The sequence below is a fragment of the Takifugu flavidus genome, chromosome 8, assembly GCF_003711565.1.
Source record: "Takifugu flavidus isolate HTHZ2018 chromosome 8, ASM371156v2, whole genome shotgun sequence".
NCBI classification, from domain to species: Eukaryota; Metazoa; Chordata; class Actinopteri; order Tetraodontiformes; family Tetraodontidae; genus Takifugu; species Takifugu flavidus.
The window spans coordinates 8,128,464-8,147,667 of record NC_079527.1 but is presented as its reverse complement, the minus strand read 5'-3'; the positions used below and the strand labels follow the sequence as shown (position 1 = coordinate 8,147,667).

General features: G+C 44.7%; 3 protein-coding genes across 8 annotated transcripts; 2 read left to right on the top strand and 1 right to left on the bottom strand.

Annotated features, from left to right (window-relative positions):
* The first annotated feature begins 363 nt into the window (after positions 1 to 363).
* Positions 364 to 2,655, top strand: ptges3a (prostaglandin E synthase 3a (cytosolic)). Of its 4 annotated transcripts, none has more exons than XM_057040973.1 (7): positions 364 to 563; positions 1,129 to 1,245; positions 1,351 to 1,420; positions 1,495 to 1,593; positions 1,703 to 1,792; positions 1,872 to 1,928; positions 2,027 to 2,655. In XM_057040973.1, the coding sequence occupies exons 1-7, from the start codon at positions 556 to 558 to the stop codon at positions 2,045 to 2,047; spliced, it is 462 nt and encodes a 153-aa protein (XP_056896953.1). In that variant the 5' UTR covers positions 364 to 555; the 3' UTR covers positions 2,048 to 2,655. The 4 variants fall into 4 exon arrangements, with proteins under 4 accessions (XP_056896953.1, XP_056896951.1, XP_056896954.1 ...); XM_057040971.1 differs by having other exon boundaries at positions 2,012 to 2,655; XM_057040974.1 differs by having other exon boundaries at positions 1,872 to 1,932.
* Positions 2,656 to 4,178: 1,523 nt separating this feature from the next.
* Positions 4,179 to 7,504, top strand: mipa (major intrinsic protein of lens fiber a). Its single transcript, XM_057041022.1, has 4 exons — positions 4,179 to 4,822; positions 4,903 to 5,067; positions 5,143 to 5,223; positions 5,311 to 7,504. Exons 1-4 carry the CDS (start codon positions 4,463 to 4,465, stop codon positions 5,494 to 5,496), a joined length of 792 nt encoding a protein of 263 aa, XP_056897002.1. The 5' UTR covers positions 4,179 to 4,462; the 3' UTR covers positions 5,497 to 7,504.
* Positions 7,505 to 7,507: 3 nt separating this feature from the next.
* Positions 7,508 to 16,800, bottom strand: stat6 (signal transducer and activator of transcription 6, interleukin-4 induced). 3 transcript variants are annotated; one of them, XM_057041020.1, is made up of 20 exons: positions 16,263 to 16,800; positions 15,407 to 15,552; positions 15,191 to 15,335; positions 15,013 to 15,090; positions 13,346 to 13,502; positions 13,059 to 13,159; positions 12,811 to 12,959; positions 12,063 to 12,179; positions 11,816 to 11,983; positions 11,049 to 11,136; positions 10,861 to 10,983; positions 10,670 to 10,762; positions 10,344 to 10,547; positions 10,176 to 10,270; positions 9,958 to 10,091; positions 9,703 to 9,852; positions 9,559 to 9,619; positions 9,295 to 9,483; positions 8,506 to 8,601; positions 7,508 to 8,428 (listed from the first exon to the last, which is right to left on the bottom strand). In XM_057041020.1, exons 2-20 carry the CDS (start codon positions 15,538 to 15,540, stop codon positions 8,347 to 8,349), a joined length of 2,364 nt encoding a protein of 787 aa, XP_056897000.1. In that variant the 5' UTR covers positions 15,541 to 15,552; positions 16,263 to 16,800; the 3' UTR covers positions 7,508 to 8,346. The 3 variants fall into 3 exon arrangements, with proteins under 3 accessions (XP_056897000.1, XP_056896999.1, XP_056897001.1); XM_057041019.1 differs by having other exon boundaries at positions 16,375 to 16,800; XM_057041021.1 differs by lacking the exons at positions 15,013 to 15,090; positions 15,191 to 15,335; positions 15,407 to 15,552; positions 16,263 to 16,800 and adding an exon at positions 14,111 to 14,298.
* Between the last annotated feature and the right edge of the window lie 2,404 nt (positions 16,801 to 19,204).

Genomic DNA, 19,204 nt, shown 5'->3' with positions numbered 1-19,204 from the left:
AAGGGTTCAGAGTGAATGATCAGTTGTTCATTACTATCCATAAGATTACAGGCCAACACGCTGTAATTACTAATTAAACATTTTATATAGACTTTTGCGCGCGTATGTGTTTGTCTGTTGTTGTTCCATTATTACAAACATGCGTATAATGTATACGTGTATACGCGATATAATCAGTGACGTAAACAGTGTCTTTAATTGAAAGTGGAATTTCCTTTTATGAGTTAAATGACTGTTTATTGCATGTCAACTTCTATCAAAGTCAATTTCTTTTGTCCATTATTTTGGGGTTCGTTGAAACAACGCCGACGTTGGCGCATGCGCAGAAGTGATACAGAGCCGCTCAAGTTCCGGGTACGGATCAGGCACCGACCACTGACGGCCGTCAGTAACTGTAGCCTACTGCGGATGCGCCTGCGTCGGTTTCCGCTCCTTAATGGAATGCTGCTACACTATAGTTAGCTCTTTCGGTTTCACTTCATTTTTTGCCGGCCATTAAATTTTGACTACAGTGTCAGTATCGTGACGCAAGAAGGGAGCATAATTGCTATAACAATGGAAATGTAAGTTCTGGGTTTACGGGTAGCCAATAACTTCCGAAGCTAACGAGCAAATAGTCCCACTAGTGTGCGGATCAGCCACGAGTAGCTAACAAGTACATGTGTTAGCCTCAGTGTTTCGACCACGATGTGAAGACTACTGAAAGCCACGGTATATCTCCACAAAACCGGACAACTTCTCGTTTTTCCTTGACGCCGCCGCGCCCCATGAAACGTCCCCAGTGCGGCGGTTCGTGAGCGCGACGGTCCCCGGCTCCGTTAGCAGGCTAACGGCAGGACGAGAGTGACGGTGGTGGGAAAACGTGGTGTCGTGTGTAGCTAGCAGAGGAGAGCACACTTTAGCCAATGTTAGCTAGTGGTCGGTTATCTACGCTTGATATTTAGTGACATTGTGACACAGTTAACCATAAAGCATATTTTTACGAAATTCTCAGGCACGTAGGAAACCCAGAGTACTTGATTAATATATATATATAGTGTGTTATGGTAATGCAGTCATATTAAAAGGCTACCGTATGAAGTCCGAGTGTAAGTGACTTGTCATTGGTTCATTTTGAATGCTTTGCAGTGCGCAGCATGCAGCAGCCCGATGGTATGACAGGAGGGAGGCAGTTTTTGTGGAGTTCTGCGTGGAGGACAGTCAAGATGTCAAAGTCAATTTTGACTCGTCCAAATTTGAGTTCAGGTAAGTTCCATTAACAGCACCACCACGTCATTTGGACTGTATGATAGAGGGTGAGCCAACAGGGATCTGATGGGATCCATTCTGCCACCTTTGCCTCCTGCGCAGCTGCGTCACCGGAGCGGCCGATAAAAAGCACCACAACACGGTGGACCTGTTCAGCGAGATCAACCCCAAAGTATGTCGCATATAGCGTCGTAAATGTGCTGTGAATCTTGAATCAAAGGCTTCATCGCATCTTCTTCCACATAGGAATCCAAACACAAGCGCACTGACAGATCGGTGCTGTGTTGTTTGAGGAAGGCGCAGCCGGGGATATCTTGGCCTCGGCTTACCAAACTCAAGGAGAAGGTCGCTGTCGTTTTTGGAAGGCTCGACTCCTTCATTTCACTGCCATCCCAGACAGCAAGATCGATACTAACCTTTATTTTGTGTTATAACTTGGATTATCTTCCCTCAGGTCAGCTGGCTGAGTGTTGACTTCAATAACTGGAGGAATTGGGAAGATGATTCGGATGATGATTTGAGTAGTTTCGACAAATTCTCAGAGGTGAGGACGTCAAACATAGTCCAGCCTTAATTTTAAGTATGTGGGTCCACTGGAGTCTTTTTTTTTTTTCCTCCGGCAGATGATTAACAAGATGGGAGGTGATGATCTTCCAGATTTAGAAGGCGTGGATGATGAGGTTGGTATGTCTATAGAACTCTGACTAGTTTTATTTTGTAGCCTTCAGCCTACATCACATTATGAGCCTGATTCCCATTGCAGACGTCTCTCTTCCAGAAACCCACGGGTGACTGTTGATGTGGACGTGCACTGATCTTCACACCGAGATGTTGATTAGCTTTGCAGTTCTGTTCTGCATGAACGAGTCTTTTAACATGCAAAGTTATTGTTCATTGACTTGAATGACTGTTTGGAGTCTTTTGATGTTGTACGGCATTGTCGTGGTTTTTGTTAATTGCTTTGTCAGACTACCTACTGAACATTGTGATTTGTATTGAATAAAAGATGCCTATTTCTCCCCCTCCCCCAAAAACAGTTTTTTAATATTGTTCCCTGTTAATGTTTGAATTTTAAAAAAAAAAAAAAGATTGCACAGTTTGTTTAATTTATAAAACAGCACTTCGCGTTTCCTGTTTTAACATCTGCAAAGATGTAAACCATCTGTTTGAACAGTTCTTCCTGCAGTTAAACATGATGGAAACTTTGCATATATAAAAAGGGTCATTTGATGGTTGATTTGTGCTGTTCCAGCCTAGAAGAGGCTGCAGAGTTTAGCTGGCGGAGACAGGAGAGAGCTGGAGGGTTCAGTGTGAACGCTAACGCTGGCACATTTTGTTTGACACCTTTATGTCTTAACCTGTGAGGCTGGTTCCATCTATTAAACTCTTCCAACCATTAAACATGAACTTTGTGTTTGACTTCTTTTGGAATTGAAGTTTACATTTTCAAAGTTCTGATTGGCAGTGAATTGTTGGCTGATGATCATTTCTGTGTTGCGTCATCTGGACAGATGTGTAGTGCTCCTGCTTCACAGGGCCTAACCCCCCCCCCCCCCATTCTCCGATATTCTGGGACCCTCTGTGCTTCCCGTCACCACCATCCTCGACCATCCTCGTCACCTGTGTGATTCCTGCCTGCATCCTCTGCCATCAGCACCACCGTGTGTTATCTAGGCCGGAGCTCCTGCATGGCTGTGGTGTTTTTTGAGGTGGGGGGGTCATGTTGTTATGTCAGCAGTCTGAACACGGGGGACGGGAAAACACACTGTAAGCACCTTTTAAACAGGCGGTCCTGTAAAATCTAAACTGTGGGCTTAACCCCATTAAAGCTAGCTTATGATCGAGGGCGGGAGTCATGGCAGCAACATAATGCTGCAAACAAAAGAGTGGCGGCAACTGGCAACCCAATAAAGTGTCCGAAGCAACCAGAATAACTCTGCCTTTCAGGACGTTGCACTACGGTTATTTTGGGAGGATTTATTGAGTCACATCGTAAACAACAGGCTGCTATGAAGGCCCGATGTGTAAAGTGACGCTTGTGGAGGGAAACCTGCTGAGGATTTGGTTCATATGGCTTCAGCACAACGGCGCCGGCGCACAAGTGGATTATCTGATGTGGCCAGTGACAGCGAGACAAACGGATCATAGAAACCCAGAGAAAGTGTTGCCGCCAGCATTTTTGAAACACTGAGGTCAGCGTAATCCTTTGAGTGGGCAGCAGGCGTGTCCCCCCCCCCCTTAGCTGCCCTGGTCAGCATCATGCTCCAGTGTAGGAGCTCAATGGGCGGCCCGCTCTCCCCTCTTCTTTTCCAAACGTGGATTTTCCACAGCTTTAGCTGATACTAGCTGACCGAACACACACACACGCACGCACACACACACACACACACACACACACAATGAATTATGCCCAATTGTTTCTGCTGCCACACACCTGATTTCAATGCACAATTGGAGCAACCTCAGCTTTAATTCGAGCGATGGTGAACATCTTAGTGCACGTTTGCATCCTTCTTATGTTGGCTCAGAACTCCTTCCCACAATCTTTTCATTTCTTTACTATTTTTAGTCGTAAATGTCAGCCCAGTTTCTCCCAGGGGCCCTGTTTTTATCTCCACACAGTTCTTTTTAATGTTCTAAGCAGACTTTATGCATCTAATTGTGGCAACATGCAGAATTTTTCCTCGCACATTTAAATACATTTCTCTAAATTTTTGCTTGCCAGCCCTTTATTGTGGTGTCACATCTACAAAGAATACACAGAAGCGAGGTCAAGGCCTGGCAGGGGTTAAATAAATTTGTTTTTCGTTGTATTGTGCGCTGGTCCCACCCCTGGTGGACTGTGCGGGGTCACCGTGGCCCCACTGGTGTTATAAAAAGGCCTCTGAGCTCCCCCTGCTCTGGTAAAGAGGCTGGATGTCTGCAGGACATGCTTAACGTTTCTATCTCCGTGTTCTCCTCCTAACATAGATGCACAGAGGGCGGCGTGCTGCTCCACTCAGGAGCTGTCTATGACAGAAATCAGAAGTGCCACAGCGAGACCTTTCCACACGTGCATGTTGAGCATTTTGGCTGTTGCTGAATTTAGCATTAGAGCAGCAGTTTCTGTTTGAGAGCGTTTTATTTTTCAGTTTGTCACGTTCCTCTCATTTGATCAGCTTCTCATTTGATCCCTCCATCACTAAGAGTTGATTTTTGTGGAACATTTGCCACCATGTGGGAGTTCAGGTCCATGTCTTTCTGGCGGGCGGTGCTTGCAGAGTTTTACGGCACCATGTTCTTTGTGTTCTTCGGGCTCGGGGCGGCGCTCCGCTGGACCACCGGACCCCTCAATGTCCTCCACGTTGCCTTTTGCTTCGGGCTGGCGGCTGCCACCCTCATCCAGTCCATCGGCCACATCAGCGGCGGACACATCAACCCGGCCGTTACATTTGCCTACCTGATTGGCTCCCAGATGTCGCTGTTCCGGGCTTTCTTCTACATCGTGGCCCAGTGCCTTGGAGCGCTGGCTGGTGCTGCTGTGCTCTACGGGGTGACGCCCAGCAACATGAGGGGAAACCTCGCCCTCAACACGGTGAGTGTGCCAGACTTCACTTCCATCGCTACGAGGATGTAGACGGGCTGTGAGTAATTGCTGTATCTGCTCCACTTTAGCTGCAGCCAGGCATCAGCCTGGGAATGGCCACCACCATGGAGGTGTTCCTCACCCTGCAGCTCGTCGTCTGCATCTTCGCCGTGACCGATGAGAGGCGCAACGGACGCCTGGGTTCTGCCGCCTTGGCCATCGGCTTTTCCGTGCTCATGGGGCATCTCCTCGGGGTAAGAACCGGGCAGGAGGATCCCACCAGGGAGCTTTTACATATTTATAAACTGTTCTTTTTGTCTGTGGTGCAGATGTACTACACTGGAGCTGGAATGAACCCAGCCAGGTCCTTTGCCCCCGCTGTCCTGGTCAGAAATTTTGTCAACCACTGGGTAAATCTCTAAATGATCTCTTTTACTTTTAAAGACTATGAATGATGTGACCTACTGAGACACATGCACGCCCTCTGGTCTCTACAGGTCTACTGGGTGGGACCCATGATCGGCGGCGCCATGGGTGCTCTGCTATACGACTTCATGCTGTTCCCCCGCATGCGCGGTCTGTCTGAGAGGCTCGCTACGCTGAAGGGCACCCGGCCCCCGGAGGCCGAGGGCCAGCAGGAGACCAGGGGAGAGCCCATCGAGCTAAAGACACAGGCCCTATAAGCCTGCAGAAGAAGTTTGGCTTGCTGACCCCCCCTCCTTCACAATCTGCACCCTCAGTTCCTGGTCCAGCCTCAGTTCAACATTTCTACCTGCCTCCCCTCCACTCCAAACACCAAACAGAACCAGACCTACAGTGGCGGGGCATCTGCAGCCCTGATCGTGTTGCTTCACATCCTCCCTCCCCTCCTCCTCCTCCTCTCCCACAGGACCGCAGGACACAGACGGAGGGTCAGCAGAAGGTTTGCCACTGGAGGAAGCACCCTGTAGCCTGTGGTGCTGGGAGTCAGTCTGTCCTGGCTGACCAGGTGGCTTTAACTGCTCAGGACAGGGGCCTCTTTCTCTCCCTCTTTTTTTTCTCTCTCTCTCTCCAATTTTCTTCCTCTTTTGTAGTCGGCTATAGGAGTGAAGCTACAGTAGAGCAGCGGACTTCTGCATACTTTTCCATTTGATCCAGTGTGATCTCGCCCTTTGTTTTGTTGAATGAACTTGGGTAGAATCCGTGTACGTATCGTACCTTACCAGTATTTATTTGGCTCGCAATCTTCTTTTTTTTTTTTCCAGGTTTATGTACATTTGTGTGTGAAACCAAGAGTGAGTGTGCACGCATGTCCCTGTGCAGGTGTGTGCATTTGTGCTTGTTTTACCTGATCTCTTACAAGTGCCACCATTCTGTCCGTATCATAGTTTTCAGCAGATTTTCGGGAGGGATTTTTCCACAAAGGCTCACAGATTTCTGTTTCAGAAAAGATCAATAATAATTCACACAAAACCATTTGGCCATTTTGAGCTCAGTTTACAGCAAACTTGAAAAGTCATTTTTCGTTTTCCACTACTTCTAGATAACCTTGGGGCACAAGCTTTTTGCAGCAGCACTGATCTCAGATTAATGTACAGGCGTGCTGGTTGGCTTTCTCTTACTCTCGTGTGTCTGCCATGGAAAAACAACAATAAAAAAGCAAACCTGACGAAGAACCAGCATCTCGCGAAACCGTGACGTTTGATAGGGATGGAAGGGTCTCAAAGCGGTTCTAGGAATCACAGAGTGCATGAGGTGGAGTGGCTTGTTGCTAGTGTTGGCAAACACCTGGTGCCTTCTCTACGCTGAGCTGAGTGGCTCTTTTGGGAGTGAGATTTATTGGACACGACCCTCTCCGACGTTTGGGAGACTCCGATCTTAAGTGTGTTTGTACAGGGTGATAAATGTGTACTTTATTTTCATACAACAAACACGACAGAGAACGGACTTTTGAAGTTGAAGCTCGACATCAGCCTGGTGCCCCCCCCTCTCCTCCATCCCTCCTTCATTCACCCTACCTCCCCCCTTTGTTTCTGAAGCAGCCATCTTGTTCTGCTCTCATGAGGGGACATCCACAGCTGCTGGAATGGAGGAAAGGGGACAGTGGGGAGAAACGAAAACACATTTCTCAACAGTTATCGAGCCAGGCATGTAAGCTGATTCTCTTTCTGCTTCCTTTTACATTTTTTCAGTGTGATTTCTCTGGCAATGGTTGAGTAGAATTTACATTTATAGTGACATGTTAAAGATAGAGAATTTGTGTTCTAATGGGAAAGGATTGTGATGTACAGTGTAAAGTTTTCTTTTTTTAAAAACAAAAACAAAGCATCATTGTTGCAGCGGAATGGATAGGAAATATGCAAATTATGCAACGTCTCATCATCGGCTAATTGATTTCAGAAGTGATTCTAAAGCTAATATGCTACCTGGCATATCTTTCTGATCATGTCACTGATTTTATTTTTTAATGTGGAAAAAAAATCTGGAAAGTCTTTGTTTTCAACCATTCAGTCTGTTTTCTTTTGGATTGACTACACAAATGTGATTTAAATATGATTTTCCATTACACCAACACCTGCGCATAAAAAAAAAAGGCCAGAAACCCAAACCAGTGATACAAAAGCGTAAAATGTTGCATTTCATCTTTGTTATAAAACATAGAAATAAACTGGTGGAGGAGATGAGTAATTTCTTGTAAATAAACTTACAAAAATATTTTCAAAAAAACAAAATTGTTAAAGAGTTTATTGGTGACGACTCTTTACAATAAAACTGACTGGTGGAGAAATCAACCCACAAGACCCAATAATCCTGTGTAAGATGAAACACAGTTGTTTACTACATGCAATATGCTGAGTAGAAAGTGCAAAGCATTTAAAAAAAAAAAAAAAAAAAGGTCTTTTTATAGTATAAAAGTTGCTCAGGACATTACATATGCAGCGCGCACTATGCAAACACATTAGTAAAGATCATGCTTCCCTCAATGGTTCCTATAATGCTTTAACTTAATGGTTAATTGCCCACAGTGAGACTGATACTTTCAGGCCAATCGAGCCAGACATTAGTCCAGATTCCATCAAACCCTGACATTAAAACACAACATCAGCACCTCTGCTCTGTAAATCAGAATCTACAGCATGCTTCCCAGCTCTCAGAGGGAGGGACACAAACTCTTGACTTGGGTCCAGCCGGGGTCTTAAATGTAATGTTAAAATAAAAGACAATCCTGCTGGCCACCCTTTCTTAAAGTTATTAAAAAAATGGAATCTGCCAGAGTTCCTCGGTTTGATCTATAACCTGTAACGCTTTTACAATCTCATTTTTTGTACATGCACTATATTATGTTGTGACTGAATGTGTATTGTAGTAATGGTGAGATTACAATCATGAGGATATGGAAATGCTTTGAGCATTACATTCAGTTTGCTTGATATAACAAACTTGAAAGAAATGTGGTTTGTCGGTTTGTCGCTTTGCTTTCACATCCTGTGGAGTCTCGGAGACGTCACATCAGTTTCCAACAACCAAAAACAGAAGTTGTGAATGAAGAGAGTCTAGATGTCTGGTTCCCTCCAGGTGTTATCCTGGAGAAAAGACTCTATATCTAGATCCATGTTATCCATGTTATCTGTGGGGCTGGGACACAGACACAGACGCATGCTTTAGCAGCGTGAAAGGCAAAACACGTATGTGGGTTACATGCAAAGACCTACAGAACAGGGAGGAATTCCACAGGAGGACTTGCTGCAACATCCATGTCTGGATGGAGGGGATCCTGGTGGTTATATTGCTGCTGCTGGAACTGGTTCCTGAAGAGAATGGCAGAAATGCAGTCGGTCATTATCACTAAATATCAGGAAACACTTTTTAGTCAGTCTCTGGACAGATCAGGATGGATCCTGGACAACAAATATAATGTCCCTGAAACCAAGCGTTCCTGATCCGCAGCGACTGGTCATTCTGGCGTGAGCTAAAGCGACTTGCTTCTCATCTCGTGTTTTGCGGATGCGTCAGAGCTCCGGTCACTGATCTTTTCAAAACATGAATGTAATTCATTGTTGTTGAAAAAACATCTCGTACGTCCTCGGACCAGATGGCTGATTGTCCCAGATGAAACAAGAAGTTCACAAGAAGCTTTCATCTTATTTCCACATAAACTCTTCAGAGCGTAAAAACATGATGGCTCATTAGGTGCTTAATGCACCCATTGTTGTAGTATTGAGTGACTAGTCATAGATCACTCCAAGAGAGAAGTAGCAGAGGGATTCAATTTCCTTTCATTGTATACTCTGAATGACCTTAGTCTGAAGGTCGTCCTGACTCATTCAGATGGTTTCGTAATCTTTACAACCCTAACTTTTCAGCAGCTGATTAAAAATCTTCAACTGTCATATATTTTCACTCTTGCTGGGGACTCTGGTGTTTTACTGGAACATGGAGGAAGACAGTAAGAGCGGATATGAAAGACGGCATGAAGAGGAACAGGTAGAAATGACACTTACAGTGGGTAGCCAACACTGCTGGGTGAGGTGTCACCAGCAACTGTCATACTGGAAGAAGGATTGACTCCTGCCATACTGGGGGAGGGACAGACCCCTGCCATACTGGGGGACGGACAGACCCCTGCCATACTGGGGGATGGACAGACCCCTGCCATACTGGGAGTCTGATGCGTAGTTGAAGCAGCTTCCCTGTGCACACACAAGAAACATTCTCCACTTTTCCCATTAAAGTGCAACAGAGGAGAAGGTTAGTTCGCTCCTTACGTGCCAACTTTGGTTTGCAGAGATACGGGGATATAACCCCCAGAGGGTGACGCCTGGGGCTCTGGGTCAAAAGACAGCAGAAAGAAGGACTTTTACCAATTGAACTTCAGAACCTAAGTCTGACTCTGTACTAAAGACCATTACCTGTGTAGAATTTTTGGAAAACTTCATGTTTAGGACAATTTGGATACAAATGGGTAATGTGATTAATGTCCAGGATGCGATCGCCGAGGCTGCGGATCTCAAGGTCCCTCTTGGTGAAGGGCTGGATGTTTTGGATTTTCAGTCCTCCATCTACGTGAACGGAATGTCAGAGAAGCTGCACGTCTGCCATCTATGCTGCCCCAGCAACAACATCCGAAACATCAGCTCAACCACATCTGCAGCATCAAAACTTACTGTCAGCCGTAGATACGTATGCAATGGTGATGCCTCCGATCTCGGAGTCACTGAAGCGAAGCAGGAATGTTCCGTTGGGCTTGTCTTTGAGAATTAGGTGTAGGTGCTGCTTCCCAATGAAACCAAATATCAGCCTGGAAAAGCCAAACAATGCAAATACTCAGATATAACAACAATATTAGGCATTTTATTGGAACTGGGAAGGGAATACTCCTCACTTCTCGCTCCAGTAGGTCCTCAGGTGCTTCTTGGTCAGCTCCATCACTCCCTCAAACCACTGCCAAAAAGTGAACATACGACCAGGAAGAACCTCCTGCAAGATCCATTTACCATTTGAAAACAGAGCTCTTGTCATACTTTAGACAGAACATAATCCTTGTGCAGACCTTATTAAACTGTGCCCAGGAAACCATCATGTTGCTGAAGTCGCCGTTATAATCCGGCTTGTCAAAGATCTTCTGGGCCAAGAAGTGCTGATTGCATTTGTCCAAGTTGTGTTTTGTTTGGACCTCAGAAGTGAATTTGCTGTTCAGAGTGTTGTACATCTTCCTCCAGGGAACATACTCGGGAACCACAAATGGAACTCTGTCCTAATGGAGACAGTCAGGCTAAAATGGCTGGAAAACGAGTTTAAATGCAGATTCTGGGCACAGATATGTCAGGGGGAAAATAAACCGGCCACCTTAAATGAAAAGAAACAGCTCAAACTTACTAGTTCACAAAAAGCACAGTCCCATATGATGGTGGCCAAAGCGTTGTTGTCCTGACTACCATGGACAATGACAACCAGGGGCAGAGAGATCATCTATAATCAATGACATGTGGCCTGAATTTTAAATCATAGTGGGGTTTATTATCATATGATGCTGAAAAGAGAAAGAGTGCTAGCAAACAGGGCCATACCTGTATTCTATAAGGAGTGTCACAGCCTGTGATGGTGATCTCTGTGGAGAAAATCAGAGCAAATTTCTCCTCCGTCACTGATTCCGTTCCTTTCCTGTCGGCTCTCTTGATCTTCTTGATGGACTGTAAAAACAAGAGGTTGGTTAGGAGGAAGGCAGGCCGGATCAGAAGCCTTGAGCAGCACCAACCATGTTCCTGAATGTGGCACAGGTGCTCTTGCTGGCTGTATTGTGTTCTAGGATGGCTGTGTTGTTGATCAGTTCCCCAACAGTATCACTGAATGGAGACATCAAAAACATCAGAAGGTTAAAATTGTTGCTGACTGACAACATGCAAATGTGACGTAGGTGGTGTCTAAAATAAAATTTGTGTTAAAGTTGTTTATTCAGATGGGACATTGATGCCATGAAAAGCATTGAAATGGTGAGAAATCCAACCCAAGACCTCCAACAGACGCAGCCACCCAGTCACTCTTGCTTTCAGGCTTGATAAATTACATTAAGCTGAGCTAATGTATTTGCATCATCTCTCTTCTCAACCCCCAACCGGAAAATCTTCCACGCCCTATGATTTTATTATAACATCAAATTATGCCTACACGTACATTCAAATCACACACACACACACACACACACACACACACACACACACACACACACACACACACACACACACACACACACACACACACACACACACACACACACACAGCCTAATTCGTTGAAAGGAAATCCAATACTATCCACAAACCTGCCTAGAACCACATACTAATCGGTTTTTCCTTACATTACAGTTGCATTTTAGTGATTAGGTTCTGTGTGTAATTGAACGGTGGTATTTCTGGGTTTATACCTGTAATTAGTTTTTCCGAGTGAACTGCTGAATCCCACCCACTAATTCCTCATGTCTGCATGGGCTGCAGACCCCCGTGTGCCTTATTTAGTGCGTGACTCACCCAGGTATGCTGCCCTGGTTCTTGGCTTGAGATTCGTTAATGATTTGAGCCTTCAGCACCACGGGCTTTCCGGGAGCTATTTTCTCTCCCAGCAGATAGCGCACAGTGGTGGAGAACTTTGACTGGGTCTTTATGACCTGAGGGGGCTGCTTCTCCACTACAAGAGAGCTAAATGAGAGCAGGAGTGAGGCGACATTGTTCCACCAGTTTCATGAATCATGCCTCTTTTCAGTCTTCCGTTTTCTACCTTTGAATCAGAACTTGCAGAAGGTGCCCAAGTCTTTCCTGGAGTTCTGGGATTGGTTCTCCGATCAGCATCAACTCCTGCCTCAACTTCCCGTTCACCCCGAGCAGCTGCTCACACCTGAAAGAGACAAGCAGCACTGATACCTACCATCGTGATAAAAGTTCACCTTTGCTCAAAAAACCCGATTTAATGACCACCACTGATGCACCATCTGCAACTGTTGTAGCTAAGCTCCAGCATTCAAGTCAGTTCACGTGACCTGATGAGTCAACTTGTTGGTATTTATTAAAACATGAATATTCAGAGGTCATGCCCAGCAGCTGCTGCAACATTACCCTGCAGATGAAGAAAACAATGAGGCGTGGTGGCTTTTCTGTTTTCCTGCAAACAGTAAGAGTGTTTACATGCACGCAAGACAACCGAATTCCCACGTTAGTTTGATTACATAAAATACATGCAGACGCCTCAGCGTGACCAAAATCAGCCCAGACAAGTTCCGATGGGGCTGGATCACTACCCCTCAGATAGCTCAGTTTTGAGCAGTTAGTTACTATAGCGCCTGAACGGCGAGCTGGCCTATTCCATCTGTGTATGCGCTACAATCAAGTGAGCCAACATGCGAACGCCCTTGCAAACATAAAAAAGAATTCTAACAAGCTTGTACAAGCTTTTTTTTTTATTGGGACAAAAACTACCAAATAAAGTTTGAAAAAGATAATAGGATTATGGGGAACTAACACGCACTCACCAAGTCTGTAAGGGGTTGAGGTTGTCATCAAAGGGATGACCGATGGTGGCCTTGTGCTGCTCCCACCTCCACAACTTCAGCCTGCTAATCAAACGGCTCTGACACTGGTCCAGACAGTTGATGCACTCCTTCAGCAGCTGGAAACGTTTCTTCAAAAAACATATTCATATATATGTGTGTGAATATGCATGTATATATACAGTATATACATATATGGAGTATTAGAAACTTGTGGCCACTAATCCCACCGTTGCCATTGATTTCAAATTATAATCCAGCTGCTGGATCTTGCTCTGCACCTTCTGGATTTCTGCCATTCTTTGGTCGAGTCCGTTGTGCTGTTGTGGCCCTGGAAAACATTGACTGTACCTTATTTATTCTGCTATATGTACCTTAGTACCTTAGTCCTCTGGACACTGGACTTTGAGCTAACATGCTAACATGAGTATATGTCCAACAGCCAAAATCATCTTTATACGTTTGCCCGGCTACGCGTGCGTATGAGAGTGAGACTGAGAGTGTGAGAGTGAGAGACCTTGGAAAGATTCACAGTTGTGCTTCTCCCAGTTGAGCTCTTCTTGCAGCTGATGCATCTTCTGCCTGGTGTCCTGCACGTCCAGCACCTTCAGAACCAGATGATCGACATCCTGCATGCTGGGCAAGGTCGGCTCTGGAGCGGGTATCTGTGTATTCTACGGACAAGACGACGTCCTTAGGATTTTAATTTCAGTTTTAAAGATTTCAATTTTATGACAGAAGAATGGGTCAGCCTGCATTTTAAAGGATCGATTTTTAGTAATGCGATAACTTCTCAGCGGTGACTGAACTGAATTTGACAGTGAAATTGAAAGTTTTGCTTGGACACAGAAGTCCGGTAAGGATAGTTTGATATAGCTTGATTTGACATAGTTTGAGCTCAGACCTGCGAGAACAACATCTTACCTGCTTAAAAGAGGTTATTAGTGGAGTCGCAGCGAATGTGGATGTCTGTCAATTCTATTGTGATACAGGAGCTCTTTGCTTTAAAATTATTATTATTATTGTTCATTGCATATGAGACTGTAATAGACTCCTCTCTACAGGTATGAATGTGAGTGTGTGTGTGTATGTATGTGTGGCCCTAAAGGCAACTTTGGGTAACAAAGAAGTCAATAAAGGAAGCCAGAAAAACAAGAAATCCTGTTAACAGGTGCAATCCTGTCACAGCTGTGGGCAATCGTGCCCGTGAGTCACTTCACCCCGCACACCTGTTGTGCATCAGGACTCTAATGAGCACGCTTCTTAATCCCTGGAGACACACCTGCTCTCTGCCAGATCGTTATTGTTCCGGATGACTTTATTCCTGTTTGCCTGCCTGCCCGGTTCCGACCTTGCCTGTTCCTGACCATTCTATTTAGCCTGCTCCCCGGAGAATCCCGTCTGTTGTCTGTGTCTGACAATAAAGCGGTGTTCAGCCAGACTCGTGTGTCGCATTTGGGTTCTTATCTGGTTCCTGACACAATCCCATCCTGACAACAAATTCAGAAGTGATTCTAGACACCTTTTTGTCTTTCTGCCACCTCAATAACACTGGTGAACAATTTGTAAAAAAACTTCTGTTGAGTTAGATTTTTATGCTGATTAAAACTGAAATTGACATGCTGATTCAATTGCTGATTGCAGTTTTTTTTCTAGCATGCTGTTTTTTCTCCACAGATTACCCCCCAGATAAGCAAAATTCCAGCAATTAGCTGTCGTAAAACTTGCTAGTTGATTACGATTGGACTCGCCTACACCTACGTGGCAACTTGTTTGTAAAACGCAAAAATGAGAAAATCGTGCTCCTCAGTGTGATAATTCCTTGCACTCCACGTGTTTGTTTTACGTTTGAATACGTTGCTGGTGTTGCACGTCGCATTGGAGCTTCTGCAACATTTTACGAGAATGTTTTGCTTTGTATTGTTTCAAACTTCCACGGAAAAGTTCATCAAAAGTTCATCAGTTTCTCCGTTCTGTCCAGTTTAAACACAGACTTCCATAGAGGAAATCTGTTTTTCAGCTGTCTTGCTTGTGGAGTCCAATTAGCATAACTCGCGGATCGGACATTTCTGCAGGTCTGTTCTGTGAATTACATTGATGTCGGAACCCGGTGCTAATACTGGATCGGATCGGCCCCATCTTGAGTGATTAAGTTTCATTTAAAATGCCTAAAGGCGATCTTACCATGCTGATCATGGCGCTTTCATTTCTGAGGATGTTCCTGACCATGACTGCAAACTCCAGAGGCTGGTGACAAACTGCCTGTAAAAGCAAGCACACGTCTGAAGCGGCTGCAACCTGTCTGGGATCCAAAGATCCGTCTAGGGGCGGCCATGGATGCCGCCCGCAGCAGGAGCCGTACCATGTTCCTGCTGATCTGCATCAGCTTCATCCGGTCCACCACGTTGGTGTTCTGGTGCGCCATCGACTGCAGCATTCTCAGGGCCTCGTTGAACAGAATCTCAGCCTGGGTTTTCTGCTCCACATTGTCCAACGTAAAGTCTTCCCTGTGAGCAACACAGTACAGTGATTGCATTTACGTGTTTAGGCAGGAGGACAGGCGGGACACGTCTCATACCATCTTTGGCTCTCGACCCATTCTGCCAGGAAGTGTCGGGCTTCGATGGGAAAAGTAGTCGGGGGATAAAGGTCGTTGATGGTCTGATCGGGCAGAAATGGTAGCAACTGCGACATGTTCACCCACTGAGTCATGGTGGAGTCAAGCTGCATGAGAGCAGAACACATACGCAGAGATCAATACATCAAAAGTCTTTTAATCCAAACATGCAACCACGTCCTGTGGTTCTACTCCACATTCACGCTGAGCTGCACATCCTCCTCTGAGGCACAAGCTTCACTCTGTTGAACACTCTGGTTTCATAATGGATGCAGCTCTGTTGCTTCTGGAGGGCATCATAGGAAAGAAGGCACAGATGTGGAAAGGAATAATCCCTCACATGTGCTTTCACTGTTTGGCGTTTAAAAGCTGGCCAAGTGACTTCAGACATGCACAGATTTCCCTCCCATTGTGGGCAAATAAATCAGCAATAAATGACTCAGCGCAACTGGTTAGGAATAAGATATGTACATTAAATTTAACCTGGTTCCTTCCTTAACAAATGTTAAGAAGGAAAAGGAGTAAAGAAAAGACAACTTTGAATAAACAGCTTCCCGTTTACATCTGTAAACATGATTCTGTCTCTCTATGGGGTTCCTCTTAAGGATAAACATGTGTGTAAATGTAATAATTATTACAGTTTACCACAACTCTGGTCAAATTTAAACGTCAGTCGGTGCAAATTAGGAAGCAAGTGTCTTTTGTGCCACAAAGATGACAGTGAAATAGTTGATAAAGCAGACAATCACCCATTAAAATACCCCCAAAATCGACTAAACGAGACAATGCTGAGAAAAGGTCCAACTCGGACCTTTACCTTTGTGTTGCCGGAAATTTCAGAGAAATTTCAGTCATTTATGCAGGCCAGGCGAGGCCGCGTCAGCGGCCGGCGGTCTGCTCACAGGTCCACACGCAAAAGAAGCACTTACTTTCACTTCAGCGTTCAGTTCAACACAGTGAAAACGGGCTGCGCCGACTCCTCTTCCTCCTCCGTCGTTTCACAAGCCTGTCAACGCACAAACTCCTACACGACCTCCACCGCGTCCATCGATCAATTGAACGCTTTCCTTTCGTCTGGAAGACGAAAGTACGCAGAAGAAAAGTACGCGAAAGAGCTCTCAAGGAACTTTAGAGTCAGTATCACTTCCCTGTTAAACGCTTAGTGTGCTACTAAAGGAGGAGCGTGCGTTATTTCCTGTTTCCACAGTGAATTTTACGCGCAATCGTCACAGCTTCAGCCTCATAAAGTGTCCTTTACGCACCGGGGAGCGGGGGTGGTGGTTCTGTTTTGTTGGTTCTCCGGTGATCTCAGGCATATAAGAGGCCAACGGAGACCATATCATTAAAACGCAACGTTTGACAGATTCAGGTCTAGTTGCTCCACCTCGTAGGAGGGGTAACCTTGACGTCGATGCTGCAATTTCGAGTAAATATTGACCGAGACTTATGGTAAAATATCTGCAGCGCCAGGCGCACTTTCGGGTTATCAGAGATCAGCGATAACAGCATTACAGAGTTGGTCTTCCCGCTTCTCACCCGATTCACGCTTGAATCGTGTTAATAATGCACAATAAACACAACACAGCATGGATTTGCATTCAAAATCAAATTCAATACACAATCACCTAGTGTACAAGTCATTTAGCAACCGTGTGTAGAAGGAAAAGTTTGTACTGAAAAGAATTTATTGTTTTTTATATTTCATGCGTTTTTTAAAATATTTATTGTGTTCTGATTACATGTTACATACTGTGTAGTGTTTTGGGGGATTATTAAAGTCGTCTGTCTGCCTGTCTGCCTGCCTGTCTGTCAGTTATTAGAAATTAATTATTTTGTAATTATGAAGTATGGGTCGGTAAAACAACACAGGACACTGTTTTTCTTCACACACTTCAGTTATTAAAGAACTAAATAACCTTTTAAACAAAGGCATCAAGTCGTGTTTGCTGTCACGAGTTTGCAATTGCTTAAATCTGCCACACGGGGGCGATATCGCCCTGCTGTCCGGCGGCAGGAAGCTTGTAGTTCACCTACACCTGGGGTCGGCAACCCGCGGCTCTGGAGCCGCATGCGGCTCTTTGGCGTCGCCCTAGTGGCTCCCTGGAGCTTTTTCAAAAATATGAAAATTCTGTAGGAAGAAAAACGTGACAAACATTCTTAAAGTTTCCCAATGCTGTATAAATGCGTATAATAAATATTTAATTTCAACATCTCATTATAATGGAAGTTAAACTTAAAGTGGCCATGTGGTGCGTCATTCTCTCCAGGATGCTGCAGGGAAAATAAACATTTCATCAAGAATGCTCATCATGTATTTGTAGCCTACTTATCGTTTGGAAAGTAGGCTAATACAGCTAATATAGACACTTACAGCATGTGTTGCCTTTATTATAAGCCCTATATAAGGCTTTTAATTTTTTGCGGCTCCAGACAGATTTGTTTCTTGTTTTTTTGGTCCAATATGGCTCTTTCAACATTTTGGGTTGCCGACCCCTGACCTACACCTACTATAGAACTCCTGCTCAGTTTATTCATCCATTTACGTCATTCAAGGATCATTTGATCTTCTTTTATTAGTAATTTCTATTTATTTATTCACTGATCAGTATGTCTCGCGTGAGAGGGGGCAGGCTAAAATATTCTACTCAACATTCCATTTGTCAAACCTAATTTCCTGAGGGTTTTGAGTGACCTGTCCATTTCAAAACAAAGCTGTGAAAGAATCTACAGTTTTGATTCACTTCTCATTTTGTGTGGGTACGTTAGTGTGAACGTCATTATAATTCATCATACTTTAAAATCCCTATAAGAAAAACTTCACACGTCTTTTAAAATGCCAAATATGGAATTTTAACTGTGATTAAAAAATCACAAACATTTACAAACTGACTGAGGAAAATTCATATTTGACAAGAACCCAAAAATTTAGATTTAAAAAAAAAATCAATCTCTTAAAATGACTTTCTGATCCTATGATTACTGACTGCTGAGTTCGCTGTCTTTATTCTGCAGGTTGTACCTTCAATACGAGTTTTAGATCTGAGTTTGCATGATTGGTGTTTGCTGCTTTCCCCCTCCCTGTGTCAGGGTGTCATCATCATCTGTGGGGTCCTTTTAGGTAAGGGCCCTTAATGCACTGTTGTAACATCTGGAAGTAATACAGCTGTGTTGGGTATCTGCAGTACCGGGGGGGCTCGGAGGTTGTGAGCTGGATTTTGATGGGGGTGTGCAGAGCTGGGCTGGTTGCTGCTTTGGCCCTGGGGGTCCGTGTGTCCCTGACTTCAAAATAGACTTGATTGCTAACAGCTGGCAGTCCTAACTCACCCGGTGTCAGGGCTCTCCTCTGATGTCAACCTTGTCAGTATCAAGGCCTGGACAATAGAAGGCCAGCAGCAGCGAAGGTGAAGGCGGGGGGCAGCGTGCTCGCGTGAAATGAGAATCAGAAAACGCTATTTTTATGAAGGTTGTTACCATAAATAACTTTCAGATTTCCCACAAAGTGCTCCTGAAGCAGGGATTAAAAAAAAATACGGACTGAAATGTAATCAGAACATCTCCATGGACAACTGAATTTTTTTTTAAAAAGTGTCCTTTTTTCAGAATTAGAACTCATTTAAGTGCCAAGCAGCTCACTTTTTAAGTGTAACATTCAATATTCTGTACCTCCTAATAGCACTGTGTCCTGATATTCACCTCCAAATATGAGTAAATAGGACGACGGCTCATTAGCATCTTTTATTATCACCTAATTACCTCCAG

Coding starts and splice junctions, on each gene's coding strand:
- ptges3a (XM_057040971.1), top strand. Junction 1,246..1,350: donor TCGTCCAAATTTGAGTTCAG/GTAAGTTCCATT, acceptor CCTCCTGCGCAG/CTGCGTCACCGGAGCGGCCG. Junction 1,929..2,011: donor TAGAAGGCGTGGATGATGAG/GTTGGTATGTCT, acceptor TTCCCATTGCAG/ACGTCTCTCTTCCAGAAACC.
- mipa (XM_057041022.1), top strand. CDS start 4,463: ATGTGGGAGTTCAGGTCCATGTCTTTCTGGCGGGCGGTGCTTGCAGAG. Junction 4,823..4,902: donor GAAACCTCGCCCTCAACACG/GTGAGTGTGCCA, acceptor GCTCCACTTTAG/CTGCAGCCAGGCATCAGCCT. Junction 5,068..5,142: donor TCATGGGGCATCTCCTCGGG/GTAAGAACCGGG, acceptor TCTGTGGTGCAG/ATGTACTACACTGGAGCTGG.
- stat6 (XM_057041020.1), bottom strand. CDS start 15,540: ATGACTCAGTGGGTGAACATGTCGCAGTTGCTACCATTTCTGCCCGAT. Junction 15,336..15,406: donor TGGGTCGAGAGCCAAAGATG/GTATGAGACGTG, acceptor TGTTGCTCACAG/GGAAGACTTTACGTTGGACA. Junction 11,137..11,815: donor AACCAGGGCAGCATACCTGG/GTGAGTCACGCA, acceptor GTCTCCATTCAG/TGATACTGTTGGGGAACTGA.